Source organism: Dicentrarchus labrax, unplaced genomic scaffold (assembly GCF_905237075.1).
Source record: "Dicentrarchus labrax unplaced genomic scaffold, dlabrax2021, whole genome shotgun sequence".
In the NCBI taxonomy this organism is placed as follows: domain Eukaryota; kingdom Metazoa; phylum Chordata; class Actinopteri; family Moronidae; genus Dicentrarchus; species Dicentrarchus labrax.
Genome location: NW_026136709.1, coordinates 3298738 through 3324028, shown reverse-complemented (window position 1 = coordinate 3324028; position 25291 = coordinate 3298738). Strand labels below are relative to the sequence as shown.

General features: G+C 40.9%; 1 protein-coding gene across 1 annotated transcript in view; it reads left to right on the top strand.

The window, feature by feature from the left end:
* vstm2a (V-set and transmembrane domain containing 2A) overlaps positions 1-25291 on the top strand; it is an 82585-nt gene that overhangs the window by 47358 nt on the left and 9936 nt on the right. The window contains exons 3-4 of the mRNA XM_051410286.1: positions 11564-11614; positions 14740-15076. Of these exons, the coding sequence (XP_051266246.1) occupies positions 11564-11614; positions 14740-15076 (388 nt within the window). The remainder of the gene's footprint in view (positions 1-11563; positions 11615-14739; positions 15077-25291) is intronic.

Here is a 25291-nt window from a genome sequence, read left to right as displayed (position 1 = left end):
GAGTCTGATGCGCCGACACAAAGAGTCAAGTGCATGTCTGAGGATGTCTGCACGGTCATTTGCAAGAACAGTAGCTGAAAAGAGGACAAACCTCTGATTATTGACCTGCGTGTTGTACACTGGGATGGATTTGTCCTCATTCCAACACTAATGTGGCTGCCAAACTTTGTATGTGTGTCATTAATAGAGCTGAGATAATAATAGTGACGTGGCGCATGTGACTCTATGGCATTTTTATTGTCACTCTGCAGGACCATCTCGTACCTCTTCATTCAGCTGTGCTTTGAGACCATCTCACAGTTCAACAAGAGCACTACATTGGTCTTTAATTACTGTAACATTGGCTTGTCAAAGGATCATGTCCCCTTCACTGGATAAAGTAATGGAGTAATTGTACACAATTCAAGCACTTTCATGTTTTCTACACGCACAATTGCAGGCTTTACATGTAATTAACATAGCTCTTGTCATAAACCAATAGGCTGTGAAAGGGATTAGTGTTTGCATGTGAATGGGACCCCTGTCAGCTGTGGGATGTAATTAGGGTTAACAACTAAGCTTAGACCCAAAACATTTTCAAGCAGGAGTCAGTGAGTATTGTAATTAGGAAGCACTTTACAGGGCGCACAACTGTGCCTTATGTACTGTAACTTTACACAGGCTATGGCCTCACTTTGTTGTTAAAGAGCTCGCTACCACTGAGGGCTTCAGCTGGAGGAGAGATTGAGTTTAAAATGTATGCAACGTTCATAACTCATTATCGGATATGATTAAGTTGTCCGTGGCTGTAATGGATTTTGATGGTGCCAAACACCAAACACATCCATCATAATTGGAGATGTGTCATTGAGCATCAATACACTGTCAATATGTAGGTGCCCTTACACATGCAGCATTTACTTCTCTATTTCATTGCCCAGGAGGTTTGTTGATATGTATTTTAGAAGATGAATGATCTTGCTAAACTAAGTCAACAAACTAGTGAGGGCTATGCTCGAGTTGGATTACAGGACTCGTATAAGAGAGCTGCCATGGTTTTGAGATGAGGAAAGACCACATCAAATCCAACTTTATACAGTTCACAGGATTTTATACGGAAGATTCCCCAGTTATTTTGAGGAGGTAAGAGAAGTTCAGTCTCACAATGGCACAACAAGTGTAGCAAACCTAAACCTTTACAGATTTAGGTGCAGAAATGCTAAGGGTTTTTATGGTATAATACTATAAAAATGGAAGAAGCAGCCTATTCCACCTACAAGTTTGGATTTAGTGAAGGCTGTCTTAACACAATAAATATTGGTCATTGTAATCATTCCTGTAGATAAAAAAGCTTAACACCTCCTATATCGGATAGATAGATAGATAGATAGATAGATAGATAGATAGATAGATAGATAGATAGATAGATAGATAGATAGATAGATACTTTATTTATCCCGAGGGAAATTCAAGTATCCAGTAGCATACAAAATACAAAACATACATTAAACATACATTAGTCTAAAATTAAAAACCTTAACCTTAAGAATAGAATTAAAAATAAAATAAAAAATAAAAAAAAAATATATATATATATATATATAAAATTAACAGTAGCTACAGTAAACAGTGCAAACAGTAAACGAAAATGGAGTGGAGTGCAAATGGAAGTAAAACAGTGCAAATGGATGTGCAAATACAGGTAGAAATTGTCAATTGTCTATTATCTGTTGTCCTCCCTGCCTTTACTGAGAGCTGTTGTACAGTCTGATGGGGGACGAAAGAGTTTTTGAGTTCTATTTTAAATGTAGAGATATTGTAGAATGTGAAGAGTTCTAAAAATTTTGAAATTAGCACTGAACAAATGTGCAGAATAGTCCAATATTAAAGTTCTTGCCTATGGGGCTGACTGGACACAAGACAAGACATGCAGGAGGATCTATCTGAACTAGCACAGATAATAACCGATTATCATCTTTTTTAAGATGACTTTATGTGAGAGACTGTATATTTTAAAAGATGATATAAGGATCAATGTCAGTACTTGTGTTACATTTTTCTCTGTGTTGGTGTCTCTTGTTGGCTTAGTAAGGCTCGTCTTCTGTCAGTCACATATCCTTATAGCTATAATAGAAAGAAGAAGATTATTCTGTTCTCATTTCAGCAGCTGTCTTCTTATGATATTCATCAAATCAAATCAGACTACCTCTTTTATTCTGACTCAAGCATCTATGCTGCTTTTTGCGGATGCATTGTTTCAAAGCATAAGCACCAGCTAGCAAGAAAAAAAAACCCACAGACACTCTTGCATTGTTAAGCATCATCAATTTGTGATGTTGGATATGTCAGAGGTTGCCTCATCTACTTCAACTTCAGTTCACAATGTCCTACATCCCTCATCAGAATCCCTCAGAGAAAGGCCACAAACTCATTGCTTTCAATCAAAATGGGTGTACAGGCATGTAATTGGCTCCAAAGTGGGAACCCTTAGTTGTGGGCTATAGCTGTCTTACGCAAAACATATCATCATGTTGCTATATCAGATGCTGGGCTATTTTCTGCTGCTGTGGGTGGAGACATTGTTATCACAGCCTCCTCCATGATGGGTTTCTCCTTGTATCATTATTGAGCATCAGCACAAATGGCGGCTCTACAAAGAAACCCTCACTCTTTGATTCAGAGGAACTGACACCAAGACATGGTGTTTCAGATCTTTGAGACATTTTCTGCTATCAAACCCCATTGATGCTGCGCTGCAAATGTCCTGACATAATGTCACGTTGTGCACATTTAGCTAGTTATACGACAAGAGTGAGACATGGCAGCTAATAACAAAATGGATCCAGATGTGCAGGGAACACAGCCAACAGCTGTTAGTATTAAAGGTACTTTAGGTAACGGGAACTTGAATTAGCCTCACGTTTTTTTCGAATGAGTGGTCGGAAGACTAAAAAATCAAATCAAAAGTTTTTACACCTCTTCCAGCATGCAAAACTGTGCATACAGTAACGGCTATAAAAGAATCACTACACCCTGAACTACATATACCATAACAGGTTAGAATAACAGGATATCTTTTAAAATGTATCTAAATTAATTTGTTAAATTTGACAAAGAACTCTGGTGGCAGGTGGGTTGGCCCTTGTGTGGTCTCAATCCCAAATCGTCAAATACTGGAGCTTGGTCAGTGGCCTTCCTCTTATAATGTTAATATGATGCTTTAGGTCATTTCTGGACGCGCAAACCACTGAAGTCTGTTGACAAAGTATAAAGCGCAAAAAAGTCTGCATATGGAGGTGGTGGGCTGGATGGCTCAAACAAACACAGGACTTCAATGCAGGAGACTGAGAGTTAGGATCTTAAGCATTAACCACACAAGCTTTATTTTGAAAATCTAGCTGGACGTTGCATATTTATTTTTGCTAACTTGACCACGAAGCCCTGTGCATTCAGATATTACACAAGAGGTACCCCTAGCATCATATTTTTAAGTGGAGGGCCAATGACCATGTGACAAGTGATGGCTGTATCTGAGTAAGTAAGACTAGGCTTCCAGTATTCACCATGTACACCAAAAAACATCAACAACCCCATGAATGATTTACAAAGCAAGGTTTGTGTGTGTTGGAGGGGAGTGTATTAATAAAACAAGGCCAACCAGCTGTTGTGGTGGTGGTGACAAATCGCTGCCAATTCAAGATTAATTTGAAAAATATCACTTGATGCTATTCATGTAGCCGCCACACCACCTTGAGCACTAATACTACTTTATTTTCATTCTAGTTCTGACGGACACTCTGCACATAAATTTGGTTTTATGGGGAAAAGTAAGCCAAAACCTATGTTTCACCTGTAATAATCCATGCAATTTTGACCGCTTTGCTTATCTGATTTCAACTCTAACTAGACCCAATAACTGTCAATCACACATACTGAAAAAGCGACACCAAGGGAAGAGTAGTGTTCAGTATTTGGGCCTTTTTCTGGGTGATGAAACAACTTTACAGACTCAAAGATAGATTTAAATCCATATGTTTTGAGACTAATTTTGAAGCATATCACATCACAGGGGTATTTATGTTAAATATCATTGCTTCCTGTCTTATTTAAAGAACAATTTAGAGCTCCTTTTAATATGTATTTCAATTCCACCACTAAGCTGGTGTCACATTATGCAAACAGGCAATGATAAGCTTTCAACTGCAGTATATAATGGCATGTCTCCTCTGCCACCATAGCTTAAGATTACAGGGTTTAATGTGTCATAAGAAGTCCACGACCTGAGTTTAACCTTATCTGAATGTTTGTGTTTGTGAAACTTATAATTGCTGGATAAACCCATCTAAATATTTGGTCATGTTAATGTCTTTCCATTGGTGGTCTATCATCCAGGGTAAATGCTCTCTCATGAGATCTTATCCCGACACAGAAAGACAATCACAGCAACACAGGGTGGTCTGGTCCTTACTTGAGTTTAAATGATGACCATTTTTCTTCATGTGACGTTAATTTAGTCCCAGCAACTCAATAAAGCCTTTTTTGATGCACAATAATTGTGGAGCACATTTTACAAGAAGTCAATTTGAGATTTGCATGAAGAATGGCAGCGTGTCATGGTGGAAGGGTTTTGCAATAAAGAGACAAGCGATTGAAATTGAGATACTTGCGAGCGGCCACAGCTTTGGCTCAGGAGGCACTCATGCGATAGAAATGAAATATAAATGGGAAAATAATGGAGGTTTACGCCGACAGTGTCATTGAAAACTTTTACATTGCTCTCACAGACTGGGAACTTACTTCCAGGGAACAGGTACATGTTCGGATAAGAAAAAGTCATTCTTTGAGAGTTGGAACGGCTAAATGCAGCGGAGTGATTATCCTCTATAAAAGGCTTAACGTTTTTTTAAAGGACACAACGCAGCAACATCTTAGTTGCAAATAAATGCCTTTTTACAGCGGATGGTAAATGTCAGGATTCTGAATTGATATTGGATATTCATTATGTCACAATTACCTTAATTGCATTTTTACAGTGTTGGATGACTAATGGGTTCACACTTATAAAAATACTGCCTAATTTTCTTTTTTAGTTTTAGTACCTGCAAAATCAATGAGTCAATTTGGATGAAATATTTTTAAATGTTTGAAACGTAGAGGTGAATTCAGACCATGGATTTACTCTGAATGTGGGAACCGGGCGAGCACAGTGAGCTAACCCGGAGACCGAGCAGAGAGATATTGTCCCAAAAACAAAAAAAAATATTCATATTGTCCAGTGGCATTTCCAGACTTATTTTGATTGGGGTGGCACAGTAGGGGCACTGACTACTGAAGGGGTGGTATGAAGTATGCAGAAATTTTCAAATATAAATTAATACCACATTCAAAAAAACAATATGGGATTAGCACAAAGTGGGCATATGTGCAAAGGGGAGACTTGTGGGTACCCATAAAACCCATTTTTATTCAGATATCTTGAAGTCATAGGTCAAGGGATCATAGAAATGGCTTAGAAAATGGCCATGCCAGTTTTTCCATTGCCAAAATTTTGCCTAACTTTGGAGCATTATTTAGCCCACTTCATTTCATGCTTGCATGACATGGTTGTTACCAATGGATGCATTGGGTCTTTGCCTGAGTGGAATAGGAAAGAATAATGGGGTGGCAAACACAGATAGCTGTTGACTCTTTAAAATACTGCTGTGTGTGATTAGTTTTTTCTCCTGATGCTACTATCTTGGATGTCACGCAGTGTGTGTAATGTCTGAGTCAGACCAATTCATGTATGTCACTTTTAAGTGTGTAGATTATTACATGCTTGCTAATTTGCTGGATGTCCATGAGCAGTTTCAGCACGGAAGCTACAGGAATGCATCATTAAACATAAAAGATGTCTGCGGGTGGGTGCATGTTGAACTTTACATGTTTCCAAAGTTGGTAATTTAGCTCCCAACAAATAAATAAATAAAAACATCAAATGTTTAATTCCTGTTTACATATGCCCACAGCCACAGCGGTGGAAATGTTAGTTCCACATAAAAATATAACTGACTCTCTCCCAAGCATTGCCCTCCTTAAGGCGGGGACACAAATTACGACCGATGAGACTGTGATTCGAGCGTGACAATTGATGAGGCTGAATTTGACCAAATTCTGTTTCAGTCTGGGTCAGTTGGTGGCAGATAAAATCATGTAGTATGTAAAGAGCCTAATCTGAAGTCTTCAGATCCAGCCCCAGCCAGTCGTTCTCATAAAGATTTTTTAAACATGTTTGATGTTTGCATCTGCGACTGATGATGTATCTTGCCCGAGGGGTACCTGTAAATAAACAGCTTTACCTGAAGTCAGCTTCTTCTTACCAAGCTTACTCACCTCCAGTTCCCTCTGTAAAGTCCTATATACACACCTCTCCATCCATGATCTCACCCACACTCTGCACTCGTTTCTTATATGTTTGACCTTTTTCTTTTATAAACAGTGCAATATGCTGGTTGCAACAACTACACTAATGATGACTGATGATGATGAACATGAGGAAGATGATGATGGCGACACCAACACCAGCTTGGCTCCATTAACTGTAGTAATAATAATAATAATAATAATAATAACAATAATATCAGTGATATTAGCAATGGGAGTCTAGCAGGACCATGGCAGGAGGCTCCACCAGGATCCATGAGAACATGTGAGGCGAGAAAGTACAAGAACTCCGGGGAAGAAGTGAAGTTAGTAACATGCATTAATGGGACATGAATGTGTGCAGAAAGAGAGGGAGAGGATGAGAGGAGCTCAGTGCATCATGGGAAATCCCCCGACAGTCTAGGCCTATAGCAGCATAACTAAGATAATAATTAATAATAATTATGAGCACTGACCAACTCTCAGTGGGTGGGATATAGCAAATAAACATTTTGTCCTCAATGTTGATGTGTTAGAAGCAGGAAAAATGGGCAGCGTGAGGATTAAAGCGACTTTGACAAGAGCCACATTGTGATGGCTAGACGACTGGGTCAGAACATCTCCAAACCTGCAGCTCTTGTGGGGTGTTCCCGGTCTTCAGAGGTCAGTACCTATCAAAAGTGGTCCAAGGAAGGAAAAGCGGTGAACCAGAGACAGGGTCCTGGATTGCCAAGGCTCACTGATGCACGTGGGGAGTGAAGGCTGGCCTCTGCTGTCTGATCCAACAGACGAGCTACTGTAGCTCAGACTGCTGAAAAAATTAATGCTGGTTCTTACAGAAAGGTGTCAGAACACACAGTGCATCGCAGTCTGTTGGTATGGGGCTTTCTCATTTCAAAATGAAAACCTATTGGCCGCAAAGTACACTGACTGTCTGATCTCACAGATTCATATGACTCATTTTCAGAAACCTTGCAGCTCGGCACAGATCGCAGTCAAGCGGGTCCTGCTCAGTGGGTCTGGGGCATGGGTATTTTTGTGGACAGGCTTGCCACACCTGGATACATGGTGGGATCAGAAGGAATAGATTATCATACTTTAACAGTTGCCATGTTAGAGGCTTTGACAATCATGGCTGGTCACATTCATTACTCTCATGGCCTTAAACACAACCTTCTACCTGATGTGACGACAGTTTGGAAATCCTGGAGAAAGCTTTCCTCAGAGGAAACTCATTGTTGTCTGGATAAATGTACATTATTATACATTAATGTTTCTGACATTTTGAAGATCCTACTGCACAATAACCATCTGAAGTTAAATACTCCCATACTGCATAACTGAGACTGAAATGGAATTAAAAATGCAATCTAGTTTTTTTCATTTGGCATTTTTCTTTATTTGCCAGCCATACCTCTCCTTGGGGACACTTTGGCCAGACTCTTAAAAAACGATGTCGCGCACAGTTGTTGCCCTGGTTACCCGGTGTTTTGTCTCATGGAGGTGGTCCTGAGGGAGTTATTAGTGGACAGAGAAGTTTTAATTGATCTGCAATTTTTCGTGGGACTGTGTGAACTGCGTATCGACCAGCTCTGAACAGACTACTGGCCGATCTTGTGAGACCAGGGGTGGAACCCTCCTGCCACCCAAAAACGAACGTGTTCAAAATATAAATGAACACATATGCCTGAATTATCTGTTATGGCCACATTTTAGACTAAGACATATATTTCTGGCACCCCTTAAATCTCCATGCCAACACATGAATATTTCTTTAGATTACTCACTCATTCTTGGCACGAGCTTGCAGTAAGCCGGGAATGCCGGTGAATTGGCATAGCCACATCCTTTAGGTTCTCTCCTCCTCACCAAGATACCAAACCGCAACAATCAAGTAGATAAAACCCTGCATAAAGCCCAGATGACAGTGAAGCTAGTTCATTGAGGTCATGTGTTTATAATAACGTGCAAACTAAGCAGCAATATCAATGAGTGAGTTGCATTCAACCATAGGACCTACATTTACACTATGGCACAAAGAAGTAATGAGGGGAGCTGTAAGTGTGTAAGTAAAAAGATTTTTAATGTGTGCGCAAATACAGACAAACCATGAAGAAACTAGAGAGGCTTGGACTGGCAGTTTCAAGGTTGGTGCTCCTTCTCTGTTAGCATCAAGAGTTTGCAATGAAAAAGATAAAGTGGAGTAGGAACATGTTTCCACACCGTTAAAGCATTTGTTACAGCAGACCTTTAACAAAATATGAATTTGTTTTTAGTCAATTATTTTCCTCAGGGTTAAGCACCAAAAACATTCCACATTCACTTATGTCTTTTTGTTGGAGCCATACTGCCTGCTAAACCTCATGGTCAAACTCGAAACTCACTCAATAGTCCTGTCAATCTGTGGTTTTGCCCAGGGAAAGTTGCAGTAGTAAGGTCAAGGTGTTATGTTATGCCTAGAGACATACAAATAACAATTATAATCTACCATTATATGTGTAGTGGATCAAGGTAAATTCAGGGGTCGAAATTTGGGGCCTTCATAACATATTTGATCAACTGCTTTGCTGATTTAATTAATACAGGGGTGTTTTTTAGGGTTATTGACGATGCTGAATCCATTTCTGACATTTTCAAAGTACAACATGGGTATTTAAACTGGAATTGGCCATATTTCATCTCCCGGTGGGCTGCTTTTGGTTAATGTTGAGTAGATTTTGAAATTATTTATAATCATTTGAGGGTACCCCTTACAATTACAATTTATACCCAGTTTTTGAGGTGTTAGTGTAGTTATACCCCAAATACAGGTATAAGACATTAGAATATCCTCTGAAAAGATTTTTTATTGGAAAAACTGACCCCAAACAGGATAGGTGTACATAGACCTTCCGATATTAACACCTTAATATTAACAAAATGTGCTTTTGACCTTTGAAGTTTTATAACTAGGTTCGGGAACAAAGACCACGCCCTAAACTCATCTCATTTCCGCTCAAAACATACTTCCCCCAAACCCTTTTATTTCTCTCTCTTATCCAAATACAGGAACCACTGGGGCTCTCGAAGAGATAAAAAGACCCTTCCCCACTCAGCGTCTCAGCACCCTCCGACCGTCTCGCCGAACTTCTCCATCCTCCACCTACCAAACCCGTTTTCCTTCCTTCCTATCAACCCTAACCCGTCCTTCCCATACCCCCTCATCCCTCGACCCTTGACCCCTTCCTCTCGTCCCTCGTCCCTTACCCCTTCATCCCTTCATCCTTTCATCCCCTCCATCCCTCGACCCTTTCCCTCCCACAGTATTCCACATTTGTTCATAATGTCTAATAAACCCTTCTATTCCATACAGCCGTTAGCGTGGTCTTTGTTAGTGAAATCCTTGATGGTATATTTTTAATATATGATGGATGGTATTGGGACCAATAAAAACTATAAGACATTACTATTGCAGTTCCTCCTGGATTGGGCCCTCTGAGTACTATTCTGAGTATGACCAGTAGACTGATCTTGATGTGTAATTCCACTTTAACAGAAAGTTCCATAAAGTTTATGGTGGTCAGCCACTCACTATTCCTAACCAACCAACCAATCAATGCAGCAGTGGCCGCATGCTTGTGTTGCTGCTTTGAGAAAAGTCTGTCTGGGATTTTAATTAAAACATAGGAATTAAAACAATTTATTTTATTTTGCAAAAATTGTACTAATCGATCAGACTCTGGAAAACAATTCAGCTGTGTTGTGATGAGAAGTAATTTTAATAGCCCCATAGGATTTTCCATAATGAAACATCTGAGAAGCAATTAAACAGTTCCGTTTGTCTTATCTGTCGCTGTGACCGTGTTTTCCTGAACGTAGCAGCCACTGCGTGTAGGCCAGAGTAGAGCATCTGTCCTCCAGTGGAACTTTACTTTATCCTCCTCAGGTGACATATATAGACTGCACACCCAGCCCATATAACCACTGAGAAGTTTGTAAAAGAGAAGGCCGAAATTGATGACTTGAAACAGCCCAACGCCAAGAGAACCAGGGACAATTAATCCTGTCTCCCCGTTAAAGACGTCTCCTTGATACAATAGAGGATGCCAGGTCCATCTGTGAAGTCAAGATGTAAGAGTCATGCATACATGCAGACGGAGAAAAGCTATGGCTCCTAATTCTGCTCATTAATCACCTGTCTGCCGAACATCCTCTAGAGAGAAAGCGCCCAGCTCCTCCGAGGTAATTACAGCACTTGAAGGAACGCTCCGCTGCTGCAAATGCTCATAAGTAGCCATCTTATCCCTCTCCTGCACTTCCTTTTTTTTTGTGTGTCGGGCTGCAGAGCCGATAGCTTCCATGTCCTCTAGAGAAACTTCCCTCCTTCTCCTCCTCTCAAGCCTTTTCTGCTGCACCGCTCTTGCTCCTCTTCAGCTTTGTAGTCAGCAGACTTTGTTTTTTTCCTGGGCACACATCCATTTGGCATCCGATGTGGGATAAATAAATTATAGCCTCTAAAATCAATGCCCAGTCCATGGTGTAGGCTGTGGGCTTAGTGCTTGCCACCATGCTAGAATTATGCCACCGTGGCTCAAACAAGGGGACATTTCTTGAGCCCCAGAGCTGTGCTGCTATTCAGTTTTTTTTTTTTTTTTGTGAAAAGCTATTCTAGGCCTTCTGACATTTATTATTTGTCATAAGTTTTCATGGGTAATATTACCTTTACTGCGGGGACTGATGGAGGTTTTGAGGCACAATTTGTCTCAGGAAGCTGTTACTTTGTCACACAGCATCCTGGTCTGAACCGGTTCCATCCCCTTGATTCGTTGCAGCGTCTGGAAGCTGTCTTTAATTTCTCCACAGAACCACTCAAAGAATCTAAAAATAAATCAAAAACAGTCACAAAAGTGACATCTTTGTGCATTTATTTTTAAAGACAGAACAGTAGCGATGCAGTCACTCAGCCTGTAAACTGTGTGTTGATGTTGGAATGAAAGATTTATAGCCATCAGCAGATAGATGATGCTCTTTTTTTTTAAAGTTGTTGCAGTAATTTTATAGCTGGTTTTAGGGAGTCTGAGACTAAAACTACATCTTTGAATGTGTCCTCAGAGTGACTCTTTGAGAGCTACACTCTACCCAGCAGGCTGCTATCACGTTGCTAATGCTCTCTTTCTCTTCCTGTCGCTTTCTGTGTTCCCAGATGGAGATGATACCAGAGCCTGATCCTGATGACGAAGGGACAAAAATAAGTGTAAGTTGAAGAACGCCTCATGTGGCTCTCCCTTGCCCAGCGCTCCTCGTAGCGTCGTGACCCAAGCTGGCGGCATTTCATCCCGAGCAACCACAACAGCAGCTGATTTCCCCCGAATAATACACCTTCAACCAGAGAAAGGAGCTAATCAGTGAAATCAGTGGCAGTGTATTATTACTGTCAGAGTGGTTCCCTTCCTGCGCTCATGCTCCAGCAACTGTTCCGCCCCTTTTCTCCTGCCACTCTGTATGTGCTTTCTGTGCCCAGAGCACCACACAGCCTCCCTCCGAATCAACCCACAGGAGTCCTCAGATCAGCGATGTTAGTCATGACGGGCCCCAGTGCAGGCTATTTTGGTGGGCCCTATCTACTATATATCGTATTGTCTCGTCACATGATAAAATAGAGACTTGACGATAGACAACATCAAGATACATACATATTACCCAGCAATCATCATTGCAGATATACGCAGGCTACATATACAAATTGGGATTATTAACAGGATTACAATTTTGAAATACATTTTAAAATAAAGAATGATATACCAGCATACACATGTGCATTGCACGCACATTACAACACTTCACCAGTCTCACAACACTACTCTAAACCTGAGTGAAACCATAGCTAATTGTACAGTTGCACTTACTAAAGAAATAGCATACATCTAGGAACCTGTGCTTCTTGTCCTGTCTGAATTCCTTTTAGCGGTGTAGATGCATTCCTGGATTTTACTCATTAACCTGGTGCAGTATCATTACCAACTAGAATAATGGGCAAAACTTGAAGACCCAGGTTGCATTAAACCATAATTATTTTTTCAGAACACAGCAGAACCAAACTAAAAAGGATGTCTTCTGTTTGTTCAGTTGTGTTTGCAAAGTGTTTTCAATGAATCCATCTGAAATACACAGAATTAATAAAAAGGTTCTACTCAAACTCACCATAGATGTTTTGCAGGCAGGTTACCAGGTATGCTCATTACCTAAAGTGCTGAGGTTTGCTAGATAGTCTATTTGTAACTGAATTTGGAAGTTGTTGGGATCTTTATGAGATTGCCCAGGACATGTGTGCCATTACAGTGCTTTAGATTGTTCCTAATTTACTGTCAGAAACAACTAGGAACTACAAATTTGCAATAGCAAATACTGTATACTCAGTCATAGTCATGTTATGTTTATCAACACAACACAAAATCAATCTGGAAAATGGCATAATCTTCATTCTAAAAATGTGCACACGGTTAAAGTCTACAGTGACTTGAAGCACAAACCAGGACGTGTGTGTTTTAATAATAAACCAAAACCAGGACCCTTCTCTAATTGTTTTGGTTGTCTAAACCTAACAACATGTGGGCCTCAGGATGCAAGCACCAGTCTCCAGTGTCAAAGTCCTGTGCTTTGTTAGCCTGCTGTTTACCCCAACCACCTTCCTGCGACCTCTGTGAAGAACAAAACATATCTGTAGAGTGGAAAAAAAAACATTGCCAGTGAACATAATTCAGGCATAGAGTATATTATTTTTTTCCATCAAAATGAAGAAAACTTTGATAGTACCTCTAAATATTGGACCATCATGTCCTGTTGAGCTGTCCTAATTAACATGGATGGGCATGTGAGTTTGCTGCACGGCTGTCAAAGCTGCACAGGCCACCATGGACCACTTCTTCTATCATAAATTAATGCACACATACAGAGTTGTGGATTGCAGACTCGCTCACAGATTTCAGGTTTTCTATCTTGCCTTTTATTTCTTTACCATCATCTTCAGGAAAGTGGATAGCCACAAAAATGTACAGTCAAAGAACGAGTACACTATACATTCTTAATCCATGAAACACGTGACTTTGTTATTTAATGTTTGTCCATAAGTACCTTTACTTCTCATTGTGTGAGTCTAGGATGTATTTTTCCCACTGGTATTCTGCAAAGATCACCCCTACTCTGCCTCTGATTGGCTTGTGATTGGTCAGAAAATCTTTTAGCCACCCACCTAATGCATCAGTATTTGACGACCAGGGATTAAGACTCAAAAATCAACTATCATTCTCCAGAATCGCTCAGCTGCAACGCTGAGAAAAAAAGCGCTGAAAATGTCCTTGGTAAAATGGATAAAAGAATTAGGGTTAGGGTTATGTTTTAGTCAGGGCTGGGTTGAATTAGGCTACCGGCACCTTTTTTGGTCCAATTCAGGCACTGACATTCACAGAAGTCACAGTGTCATAGCCTCTATCACTGCAAAAACGTTCACCCCAGTCATTTATTCTAATTCTGTGCCATACTGTAAATATTTTACCACGTAATGTGCTAACCTACACTTGGCTGACCAAATTATGTAACAACCTGCTTTAAAGATGCTAAAAACATCTTTTCAATTAGTGACAGTTAGAGGCTAAGTGCTAATGGGTGAGCTTTTGACTGTACAACGTGTAATAAATAATGCCTAAGGAAGCTCTTTTCTGGACATTAACATTAATCATTGCTTTTTTAGTCATGAATATTTTCTGTTCTTGAGAAATAGTTCCTTAATGCATGTGTCTCAGTTGACTTTCCAGATAAATGTACATTGAAATTGCTATATAAAATTACGTACATGTACTCTTTTATATTTATATCCATCTCAAGACACCACTAGTGCAATTTTGTTCTCAAGCCAGTAAGCAAAAGATACTGGGTCCAGTGCCGCCGGTATAAAAAAGTACTATTTACTAAATGAACATCATGCTGTATGGAAGAAGACTGAAACTAGAGATTCAAGACATAAACTCATTAGGAAACGGTTTACTGAGCTAATAAAGTGAGAAGTTGGGTCATTTCTCCACAAGACTGCATGGTATTGGTTTTTATTGCTGCCAATTGAGCTGCCCCCCACCTCTACATTTACATACATTGGCTTCCCCTATAGACTCAGATAATGTCCATTATATAAATGGCCCCTAACAATATATATTTCACCCGTAATTAAAACACTGTAAACAGAGTCCAACTGCGTGAATGTGTACACATCCAAATGTTACAGTATAACAGTCAAGTACAGTGGCATGATGTGTCATGAAACCTTCTTGTATTCCATTATACCGTCCACTGTTATGACACTGTGCTCTCTTTGAATTCCTCTGACAGACGGTGAAAGTCCAGGGCAATGACATCTCACACAAGCTGCAGATTTCCAGAGTCAGCAAGAGTGACGAAGGACTGTACGAGTGCCGGGTGACCCGGGCCAACTACGGAGAAATTGTGGAGTACAAAGCCCAAGCCTGGCTGAAGGTCAACGCCACGGCCAGGCCACGACGACCACTGCCGCCTCCCAAGAAAAGCTCCCCGCTGCACCTGACAGACAAGAAGCCAAGAAAGTCCAGCTCACCTCTTGGCCAGGACAACATGAGTTCAGACCAGAGGGTGGCCTCCACCTCCACCTCTCACACATCCTCCAATACAGCTAAACACAACCCCGGCTCAGGTAAGGCCCTGGGAGAGGGTTACATAATGAGGGCACAAAAGAGACTCATGTAGCCAGAATTTTTACTACAAGCATAAAGTCTGGTCTGCAACCTTCCTGATGTGCATTTGTGAGTCACCTACTTTGGTTGAAAAAGGCTGTTTGGTTGAGATTCACCCTAGAACACCCGATAACATACTCACAGAAAACAGACCTTCCCCCTCAAAAGTTAACCAAGGCAGACTGATAGAGACTGATGCACCTGTGTCATTTAAGTTATCCACACACTGATCTATCCAATGAGAGTGGAACTTTTACTATCTGGTGGCTCTGAACAAGCTTAACGTAATTTGAAAAGAGTATCTGGTCTCACTGGGTTATTAAGACATAATTCAGGTCTTGCTGAACAAGAGTGCAAGCAGAAAAATGTGATTTGAGAGCCAGAATTCTGTAAAGCTAGCCAAGTAATCTGGCTGGTTCTTTGGTATTGATTAACAACCATATCAGAAATGTATTGTCAGAACTTGCTCCAGGTAGCAGGAAAGCACCATTTTCTACCAAGCTGATAGCCCAGTCCTCCTGTCCCATGCTAAAGTGTCCTGAGATAACTTCTGTTAGGAATTGGCGCTATACAAATAAAATTGAATTGAATTGAATTAAAGTCTTCCTGCCAAGATCATCTTTTGTTTTAAGGTGGCAGGATACAGTCCTGGGAACAGGCTGCTTTTCCTTTTGGCTTTCAGGTAACATCACTGGAGGTTGTCATCTGACTGTTTGCACATTAAAAAGGTCACGACAAACATTAAAGGTGAATCTGATACACCTTTGAGTGCAGCTGCAAGGCATACAATCTGAGCAGCATGCAGGTCCAGGGTACAGCTACTATGAGGTTTCACGTCCTTGCTCTCTCATGCTGATGATGTGTAGACTGTTTTAAGCTCTCTGCATGGTCCCCACAACAATCCTGTTTTCACGCCGTCCGTAACAATTATCACGTTAATACTTTTAAAAGTCATGCTTCTGTCCTTGCAGGAGTTGTCATTGCTCTCTGACACTGTAGTGGGCACTGTGGATGAATCTACTGCAGCTGTAACAAGTGTCTCACCACTAGCACATTTTGAGCTCAAGCCAATAAGGAAAAGATATTGGTTCCATAGCCACCAATATAAAAAGGTACTCCGAATCTACAAATCTACTGCAGCACACAGCAGGGTTGCTGTTAAAGGAGAAAGTAGGAAAAGCAGCATGTGACGTGTCTTGAATCCAAATGTCCATGATGCGAAGTTGTCCCCACACACAGACTCTTGGACTTAACGGGTGCATTAAGTAAGTGCCAAGGGCTGTCCAAATCCACAGTCTAAAAAAAACAGACTCCAGAGAGTCCACTTAGGGTACACCATACATTGCTTGGGAAATAATCCATATGATTCCATCCATGGGACAGTATAAAACAGTAATAATATGTACCACATTTTGTTGAATACATTATACACCTACCATAGAGGCTGAATAATTTGGATTTGTTATATACTGCAAACCTAGACAGGCAACTGTTGGCTTTTGTCTATCTATGATGTGATGATCCTTAGTCGGGGGTTAAATGTGAATATAATTGTGTTTTGCAGATCATGTAATGGAAAACTACGATTATGTCCTCATCTGTTTTAGCTGCTATGTAATGCAGCAAACCTGCATATATCATGCACAAAATGTAACAGTCAATAATGTTATGAATACTTAAGAAAAGACACTTTTAAATACAGTCACAGGGTCAGGAATTTCAATTAAATTAGTGAAACACAGGACTCAAGTCCTGTCTCATAGCTAATTTCCTCCCGTCACATGTTGCCATTTTACAAAAAATAAGTTGTTTCCTATTTTTGGTCTTTAAAAACACTTCAACTATCTGATGGTCAGGGTGTTTTAGAAGGAGATGGAAGAGGAATAGATTAGATGAGGGGTACCATAGACCCACAGGCAAATCAATAACAAAGAGAAGCAGCCACAGAGTGCAAATTATGACAGGCATGCACCAGGTCCATGCGTCAGCCGCAATCACGTAATTGTGGAGGTTACATTTAGCAAACATGCTTGCCAGAGCTCAGTCGGAGAATTATACACTGGACCTTAGGAATGTTGGAATATCACTGTTCAATTAATCAAAATCTGAGACCCCACTATTGAGTTCTGTTTGTTCCTCTTACTTACTCATAATAATAATAATAATAATAACCATTGATAACAAAGTGGCTATGGTGATGCAGTAGTGTTTTCTCCAGCTGAGGATCATAGACAAAATTAAGACTTTTTCAGTCACCACAGATATTGAATAAGTCTGTGGTGTTATTTCATCTTGTTTGAAGTGTTGCTGTTGCCTTTATTCAGTGATCAGCTACAAGTCAATTGCCTGCCTCCAGCATACCCAAAATGTTGTTGCTCAGCTCTTGATGAATTCTCGGAGATGAGAACACATTCCACCCTTTCATGCGCCTCTTTGCTGGCTGCCCGTGAGTTTTTAAAATTGTTTCTAAGACTTTACTGTTAATGTTTGAGGCAATACATTGCCAGGCCCACAGCTACATTTTAGAAATTTTCATGAGCAGCTCCTGAGATCCTTAGGCAGGCCTCCTCTGGTGCTTCATAAAACTCACCTTATTACTGAGGGTCTTCTTACTGCAGGCTCCTCAGCTCTGGAGCTCCCTGCCTGAGCAGGATGGCCAAAATCAGTAGGACCTTTTTCTTTTCTTTTCTTTTCTTTTACACAGTTATTCAGCTTCAATATCTCTGACTTTTAATTATTGCTTATTTATTGGCTAGAATTTTAAAATGTCCATTTGTGCCCTCAAGTAGTTTAACTATGACCCAGGGACTCTGAAAATAAGTGGCTGAAAACAATACATACATAGATTTTTTTAGATTATTATTGCAATTTTTCTCACAAAAATAAATGCTATTAGAATAATCTGACTGATAGTATAATCACATAAGCATGCTGCACATACTGGCTTTAAGTTATTATTTTTATTGAACTTGAGCAAATGTAATTCATGAGATTTACTGCAGTATGTCTCTATCATGGTCTAATAATAATATCTAATATCTAAGGCACAGTCTGTAATTACACTCAGCAGACTGCAAAGAATATCAATGATTCCTTTGTCCTTCATCAAGCCGGTAAGGCTGAAATCCTTTCAAAGAGTGTGTGCAGTGTAATACCTATTGAGTTGTCTTGGTGAGTGCAAACATCATCAGCCTTTCCAAGAAATGGAAAACGTGCAGACCAAGCAAGTGGAGGATGATTTAACCCCTTCATTATTGTCGAGGTCAGCCACATTCCCCCGTGGACTTTTTTTGACAAACGTGAACAAAATTCAATTCACCTATTCACGGAATCCCTTCTTTTAAGTAATGGATAATTCACAGCAAGCAATTTGTACAATACAGCAATTCTCTGTTAAAGATATCACTTTATCACATCAAACATTTAGCTGGAAACAATTGTGTAAGATGAGGTCATTTACACGACTTTCTGAGGTAATATGGTGATTTAAATGAATTGCTCTGTGGGTTAATAACAAAGTCAGATAAGACTGCTGATTAGCTACTTTTTTTGGTGGGTATAATAGTAATAATATTACTAATAATGATTATAATAACATAAGAGAGTGGTGTAGGCATGATCAGCAAATAGCATCAATGACAAAAACAGTTCCCGTATGCACCTGCCAGGAATTATTTGTATTCAGGTCTTTCATAATAATACATCAGTGTAAATGGCTGTAATTACCTCAGATCAACACATATGTATTTACTTACTTGGCTCGCTCAACCATTTTCTCACAAACTTGGAGAATCTGAAAAGGATTAAAGGGCCAGTGTATAGAATTTACTGGCATTTAGTGGTTCAGTTGCAGATTGCAACTCCCTTGCTTCACTGTCCCTTTCCAAGGAGAAACTATGTTGGCTGTGAAACCTGCAAAAAAATGCAAAAGGACCTATCTTCAGCCAGTGTTTGGTTTGTCCACTCCTTGCTACCGTAGAAACATGGCAGTTCAACATGGCAGACTGTGCCAGAAGAGGATCCGCTCCCTCTGTAGATAAAAACAGCTCATTCTAAGGTAACACAAACACAACAATTCTCATTGCCAGGTGATTATACATTAATAAAAACATGCCTATGAATATTCTACTCCATTTTTGACAATAAATCCTCCTCAATGTTTCACACTGGACCTTTAATGTAACATGTACACAGTGCACTTCGAATAGTCCACATTTTCCTCATATGTTTTTCACTCAAGCTGATAGAGGAAATCAGTTTCGTATCTTCAAGGCGTTCAACTTGTATAACAACAGCATAGGTCCTTAAGTAGCAGCCCAATGTTTCCCCTTAAGTGTATTAGTTTGAATATTCTCTCATTAACTCTTTATTATAATTATATTCAATTCACTGACCATCAAACTATGATATCATTTCACTGCTCCTCCTCATCTATACATGCCAATCATTTTCTACCTGGTCAGACAGTTCAAACACAGAGCTGGCCCCGCTCTGGGCTAAGATAGCCCTCTGCACCCTGAAGCAAAACACAGAAAGATATTACTTGCCGCTGAATAGAGGTAAAAAGTTGAATAATCCCCGGGGCTGCAAAGTCGGAGATTATGAGGCGGCCAAATTATGCTGACAACTGTGTTGCAGTGAGTCCTCTGTGCGGTGTGTCTGACACTGATAAATGCCTCTCTGTGGCTGCTCGGGCAGCCTCAGCCACCTTCTCTGTGCGGCGGAAAGGTGTTACGGCTGAGGGCGACACAGTTCTATTACTGCCGCGCTCAGGTTGGAGGCAGATGAGCAACAATAGGTAAATGGGCTGAGATGAAATTAAACCTGGGAGAGTGCAGATATGTTCCTTTTCCGCATTGCTGCATCTGTAAACAATGAGGCACTTTCCAGATGGGGGGAATGTGACTGTGGCTGGTGGAGCGGCTGCAGCCGCAGCAACAGCAGCAGAGTAGTTTGTTCACAGCTACTCCCCACCAGTGTGTCAGCTGTTGTTAGATCACAGCTCGGCCTCCATCGTTCCTGGCAGTGTTGTTCTCTCAAAGCTCAGAGGTGACCAGAGCTGAATGCAAAAAAAAAGGAAAGAAAAGTGTCCCCTAAGCCAGACTTGTCCCACCAACCCCGAGGCCAGCCTGGTTCCCGCATGAAAGAAAAACAAATATGGACTCAGCTTGATTGCGTAAGCATTCATCCACACAAAAAAATCATTGACCTTGTTGTTACAGAACCACCATATATATTTTTTAAACTGCCTTGACTGTATATGTCTCAGGAAAGAACAGCAATGAGTCATCTCTTCAGTAGGTGGTTAGGAACAGCAAGGCTGCCGTTCATGGCTGCATTCATATTGCTCAAGCAGTCGCACGCAATGTCAATGTGTCATTTCAGGTTCACGTGGATACTGCCAATGGGTCCTCCCTAACTCACACTTTAGTCTTTTGGGAGCATGTAAATCTGTCCGCAAGCGCTCAGTGGAGAAAAAGCCCACTTCCAAAAACGTCTGAAGCCTCGCTCATAAAAGATGTGGCTAAATGTCTTCAAGTCAAATGAAACTGCAACAGTGGCAGACCACGTGTTTTCATCAGTGCTGCTACGGAGTAACACAGTATAACCAACAATTTCTCTGTGTCCAAAATTAACCTAATGAGCTTGAAACTGACCTACCAAGAATGATTTCTATCTGATTTCAGATTTCAACCTGTGTTTTGTGAGGGAAATCTGTTGTTGTACACCAGACTGGAGCAGACAGTGTAGGTTTATACCAATGCTTTAGCACAATTCAGCCCTTTTACAAATAAACACGGAACCTTTTTGTGTGTTAATGGTTCCAGCTAATATGAACCAAGTAGTCTATGCTAACAAGGACCATTGGTGTCCGGCATCTTTATTTATTTCTTTGTTTGTTTTTTCATTTGTGTACATACTTCACTAATTTGTGTCCACTGTGCTCTCAAATTATTATTGAGTTTATGTTACAGTATGGAAGCAGTGTAGCTGTATAGCACAAAGTTCAAAGTATGAGCAGAAGTTACAGGTTGCTTGGACAACTCCGGTCAATGAGGAGGGGCAGAATTTTAGCAGGAGTGTCTAGCGGCTCACTAGCAGCTGTGTTTTGGTATAAAAGTGCCTGAAAATTATAAATTAATTTCTTAATAAAAATATTGTTAGTTTATTATATCCATATGTTCTTGTCTTTTTAAGACTATTTTAAACAATTGTGATGCTGCACTGGATGAGGTTCACTGGCTGCTAGCAAACCATTGGTTGAGACAGCTTAGGTTGGAATCATGTGGATATGCTTTGAATTCGGCTTTTCAAACACATTTGCCTGCCTCAAAATGTCTTAGGGGAGTCTTAGAGTTTATGTTCTGCTCACTGTGTTCGGTTAATTTAACAGGCACCGTCACAAAGAAAAGATCTAACTTGTAAATAACTAAAGTTGTTAAATAATGGTGTGAAAAGTAAGTAAAAACTGACTTGAAAAGTAAATACTGAACTAAAGCACCAGTGCCACAAATGTGCACTTGAGTAAAGGTACTTAGTTACATTCCACCACTGTAATTCCCCATGGCAACAAGTAGAAACCAGGTGTTGACAGAAGCTAAAATATTTACAGAGTCAGCGAGCCCTAATCCTCATGAATCCTAATGTCAGTTATGGCTATATGGTTTAGAAAATGGTTGCAGTAATGTCAGCTAAAACACACAAAACTGCTGGTGTGATCCTTTCAAATGTGGTGGATGGTAATTTAGGAGCCTGTGCACTACACACCAGAGCCGCGTTATCACATTTACCCTCCCCAACAGATGAACAGTCAAGCTGCAAGGTAATGACATCCAGTTGTATTTAACCAGTCAGTCAGCCAAAAATCCAGTCATGGCTCAGGCAGCAGGACTGTCTGTTAGAGAGTGTATCAGTCAACAAGCAAATCAGACAGCGAGTTTCATAACAGAGCCACCAGGCAAGTAAGCAAGTGAGTCAAAGAGACAGTCAGCTAGCCAGTCAGCCGGCCAGGGATCAGCAGGAATAGATGGAACTGGCGCTAAGCCAGTTTGAGCTCCCTGTGGAGGTGCTGTGGTGATTCACCTCCCTGCCTCGCTGAACCTGACTGCCTCACTAGCCTGGAATTGATATTCCACATCACCATTTCGCCGAGCCAAAAACATTTTTGGCAAAACGTAGAGTGTTGTGTTAGGTTAAGTGGGACAAAATGAAGAGTGTTCATTGTGGTGTCTGTTCTATCCCAGCATGCAGCGAGAAAGCCTGAAAAAGGTCTCTACGAGCTCAGGCATATACCACTCCCTCAGATATGGCAGTCGGCAGTCACAGTTCTAAACCCTGAGACATAGTCTAAAAGGCTGACATCTCCGAATGGTATCTGCCATGGAGACCTTTTCACCTACCATTCCTTGAGTTTCCCCTCTTCAGCTGGAAAATTCTGCAAGAATTCATCTGTAAATTCATCCGAAATGACTTGTAAAGACAAACATGTAAGCAAACTATGACAGGAAGTGATGGATAAATGAGATTTTTTTGTAAATTCAGCTGTATTGCTGGACCCTTCTTTTGTATTTGTTTTTTCTTTGCTCAGCAATTAAAATGCATAGCAGTGAACAAAAACAGCAATAATTCACAAATGTTCCTCCTTTGTTGTTTTTCTAAAAATAGCGCAGGAACACAGAAGGTACTTTTACCTTTAGTGTGCTCAGTGGCAAGGTTAGTATCGAAGAGAAAACCAGTTTGCATGAAAAAAGTGGCTAAAGGATTTGTGTGATTTACATATGACAATAATGGCTTTAGACATAGATTTGCTTTTTGGTTGTGTGGGGATGGCTTACATGCATTTTGAGTGCTGGGGATATAGCAAATGGAGCAAACCTGATACTAGATGCATGCTCATAGGTAGAGCAAGGTGAAATAGTCTAGTCTGTTTTATCAGAATCAGAATCAGAAATACTTTATCGATCCCCGGGGGGAAATTTGTCCGCTGCTCAACATTAAAGAATAGAAATAATAATTATATTACAATATCTAACAATATATATATAACAATATATCTAGAAGAGAGATGTATATATCAGTATATACAAAGAAAATAAAAATAAAAATAGAAAATAGTAAAGTATAATAAAAGTCTGTACATTATAATACAATATATGACAATATATAGAGATAGAAGTAAGTGTATGCTACAGTATATGACTGTGTATGAAGAATATTAGTTAGTACTGATAATGTTAATGATAAAAGACTGCAGTATTAGTGACAGAGTAAGCCAGAATATTGCGCATTAATCTGAGTATTCTCTCTGAGGAGGAGTTGAAGCATTTCATGGCCACAGGCAGAAATGACTTCCTGTGGCGGTCCGTGGTGCATCTTGGTGGAATGAGTCTTGCACTAAAAAGTCCTCCTGTTTTTGACCATTGTGGAGTGGGTGGGAGACATTGTCCAAGATGACATGTAGATGGAATAGCATCCTCCTCTCTGACACTGCTGTTAAAGCATTTAGCTCCACCCACACAACGTCACTGGCCTTGTGGATAAGTTTGTTGAGTCTGTTAGCGTCCGTTACCCTCAACCTGCTGCCCCAGCAGACAGCAAACAGGATAGCACTGGCCACCACTGACTCATAGAACATCCTCAGCCTTGTCTGGCAGATATTGAAGGACCTCAACCTCCTTAAAAAGTAGAGACGGCTTTGGCCCTGTAGAAGGCTTGAGGGTTTTTAGCCCAGTCCAGTTTATTGTCAATGTGTGCTCCCAGGTACTTGTAGTCCTCCACAGTGTCTACACCGACCCCCTTGATGGAAACAGGGGTAACTGGCCTTCCTCAGATAAACAACCAGCTCCTTAGTCTTTGTCAATTTGAGCTGCAGATGGTTCTGCTCACACCATGTGACAAAGTTACCCATCGACTGATAAATCCCACCACAGCAGAGTCATCAGAAAACTTCTGAAGATGGCAGGACTGTGTGTGGTAGTTGAAGTGTGTTGTCTAGAGGGTGAAGAGGAAGGGAGAAAGGACTACTGCTGACTACTGTGTCTGACACACAGTATTGCAGGTACTGTGGTCAGTCAGCTAGTTAACAATCCAGGACACAAGGGGAGCATCTACCTCCATTGCTGTCAGCTTTGCACCCAGCAGAGCTGGCCAGATGGTGTGGAAAGCACTGGAGAAGTCAAAAAACATAACTTTCACATGCTTGCCGGCTTGTCCAGGTGGGTGTAGATGCGATACAGCAACAAGTTGATGGCGTCCTCAACTCCAAGTCAGGGCTGGTAGGCAAGCTGGAGTGGATCCAAGCAAGGTTTGACCATAGGCCGCAGCTGCTCTAGGAAAGTCTCTCCAGGGTCTTCATAATTTGTGAGGTCCTTGGAGCCACTGTGAAGTGATGTCTTTGGCACAGGAATGAGGCAAGATGAATTCCACAGCACAGGGACCCTTTGGAGACTCAGGCTCAAGTTGAAGACATGGTGAAGCACTCCACCGACTCTTCCAGTCGGTCTGAAACCAGTGATGTTCTTCTTCCCATTCCAGACCTCCACTCCGGCTTCTTCCTATATGTCTCCTTAGCCTCACTGATCTTCACTCTCGTATTGTATTGTTCTCACCTCCTCCCTTTTACCGTCTCTAAAAGCGCTCTTCTTGGCATTCAGGGTGTCCTTGATGTCCTTTGTTACCCAAGGTTTGTTATCTAAATAACAATGGACGGTCCTTGCTGTGACAGTGCAGTCCACTCAGAAGTTGGTGTAGTCTGTAATTTCACTCTGTAAGCCCATCAATGTCCTCTCCATGCAGCTCACAGAGTGCATTCCAGTTTGTCAACTCAAAGCATCCCTAAAGTGTTTCATAGGCCTCCTCCGACCATCTCCTCACTGTCCTTGTGGTTGGGGGCTGCTTTTTCACCAGAGGCACCAGGTTATGCTCCGACCTACCCTGGGTATATGCATCCTTAACGTTTGCATACAACAAGTCCAGTGTTTTCTCCTCTCTAGTATGACGTTGTGAGTGACGTTGCATGCCGACATTGGGTTAGCAGAGGGAGGAATGTAAACGGCCACCACAGTAGCAGAGTCCCACGTCGAACAGTTTAATGTCTGGGCAACAGATTCCTTGACTCCATGTGACTCCTGTAGTTCAATTAAAGCATAACTATACATGAGAAAACACATCTTAAA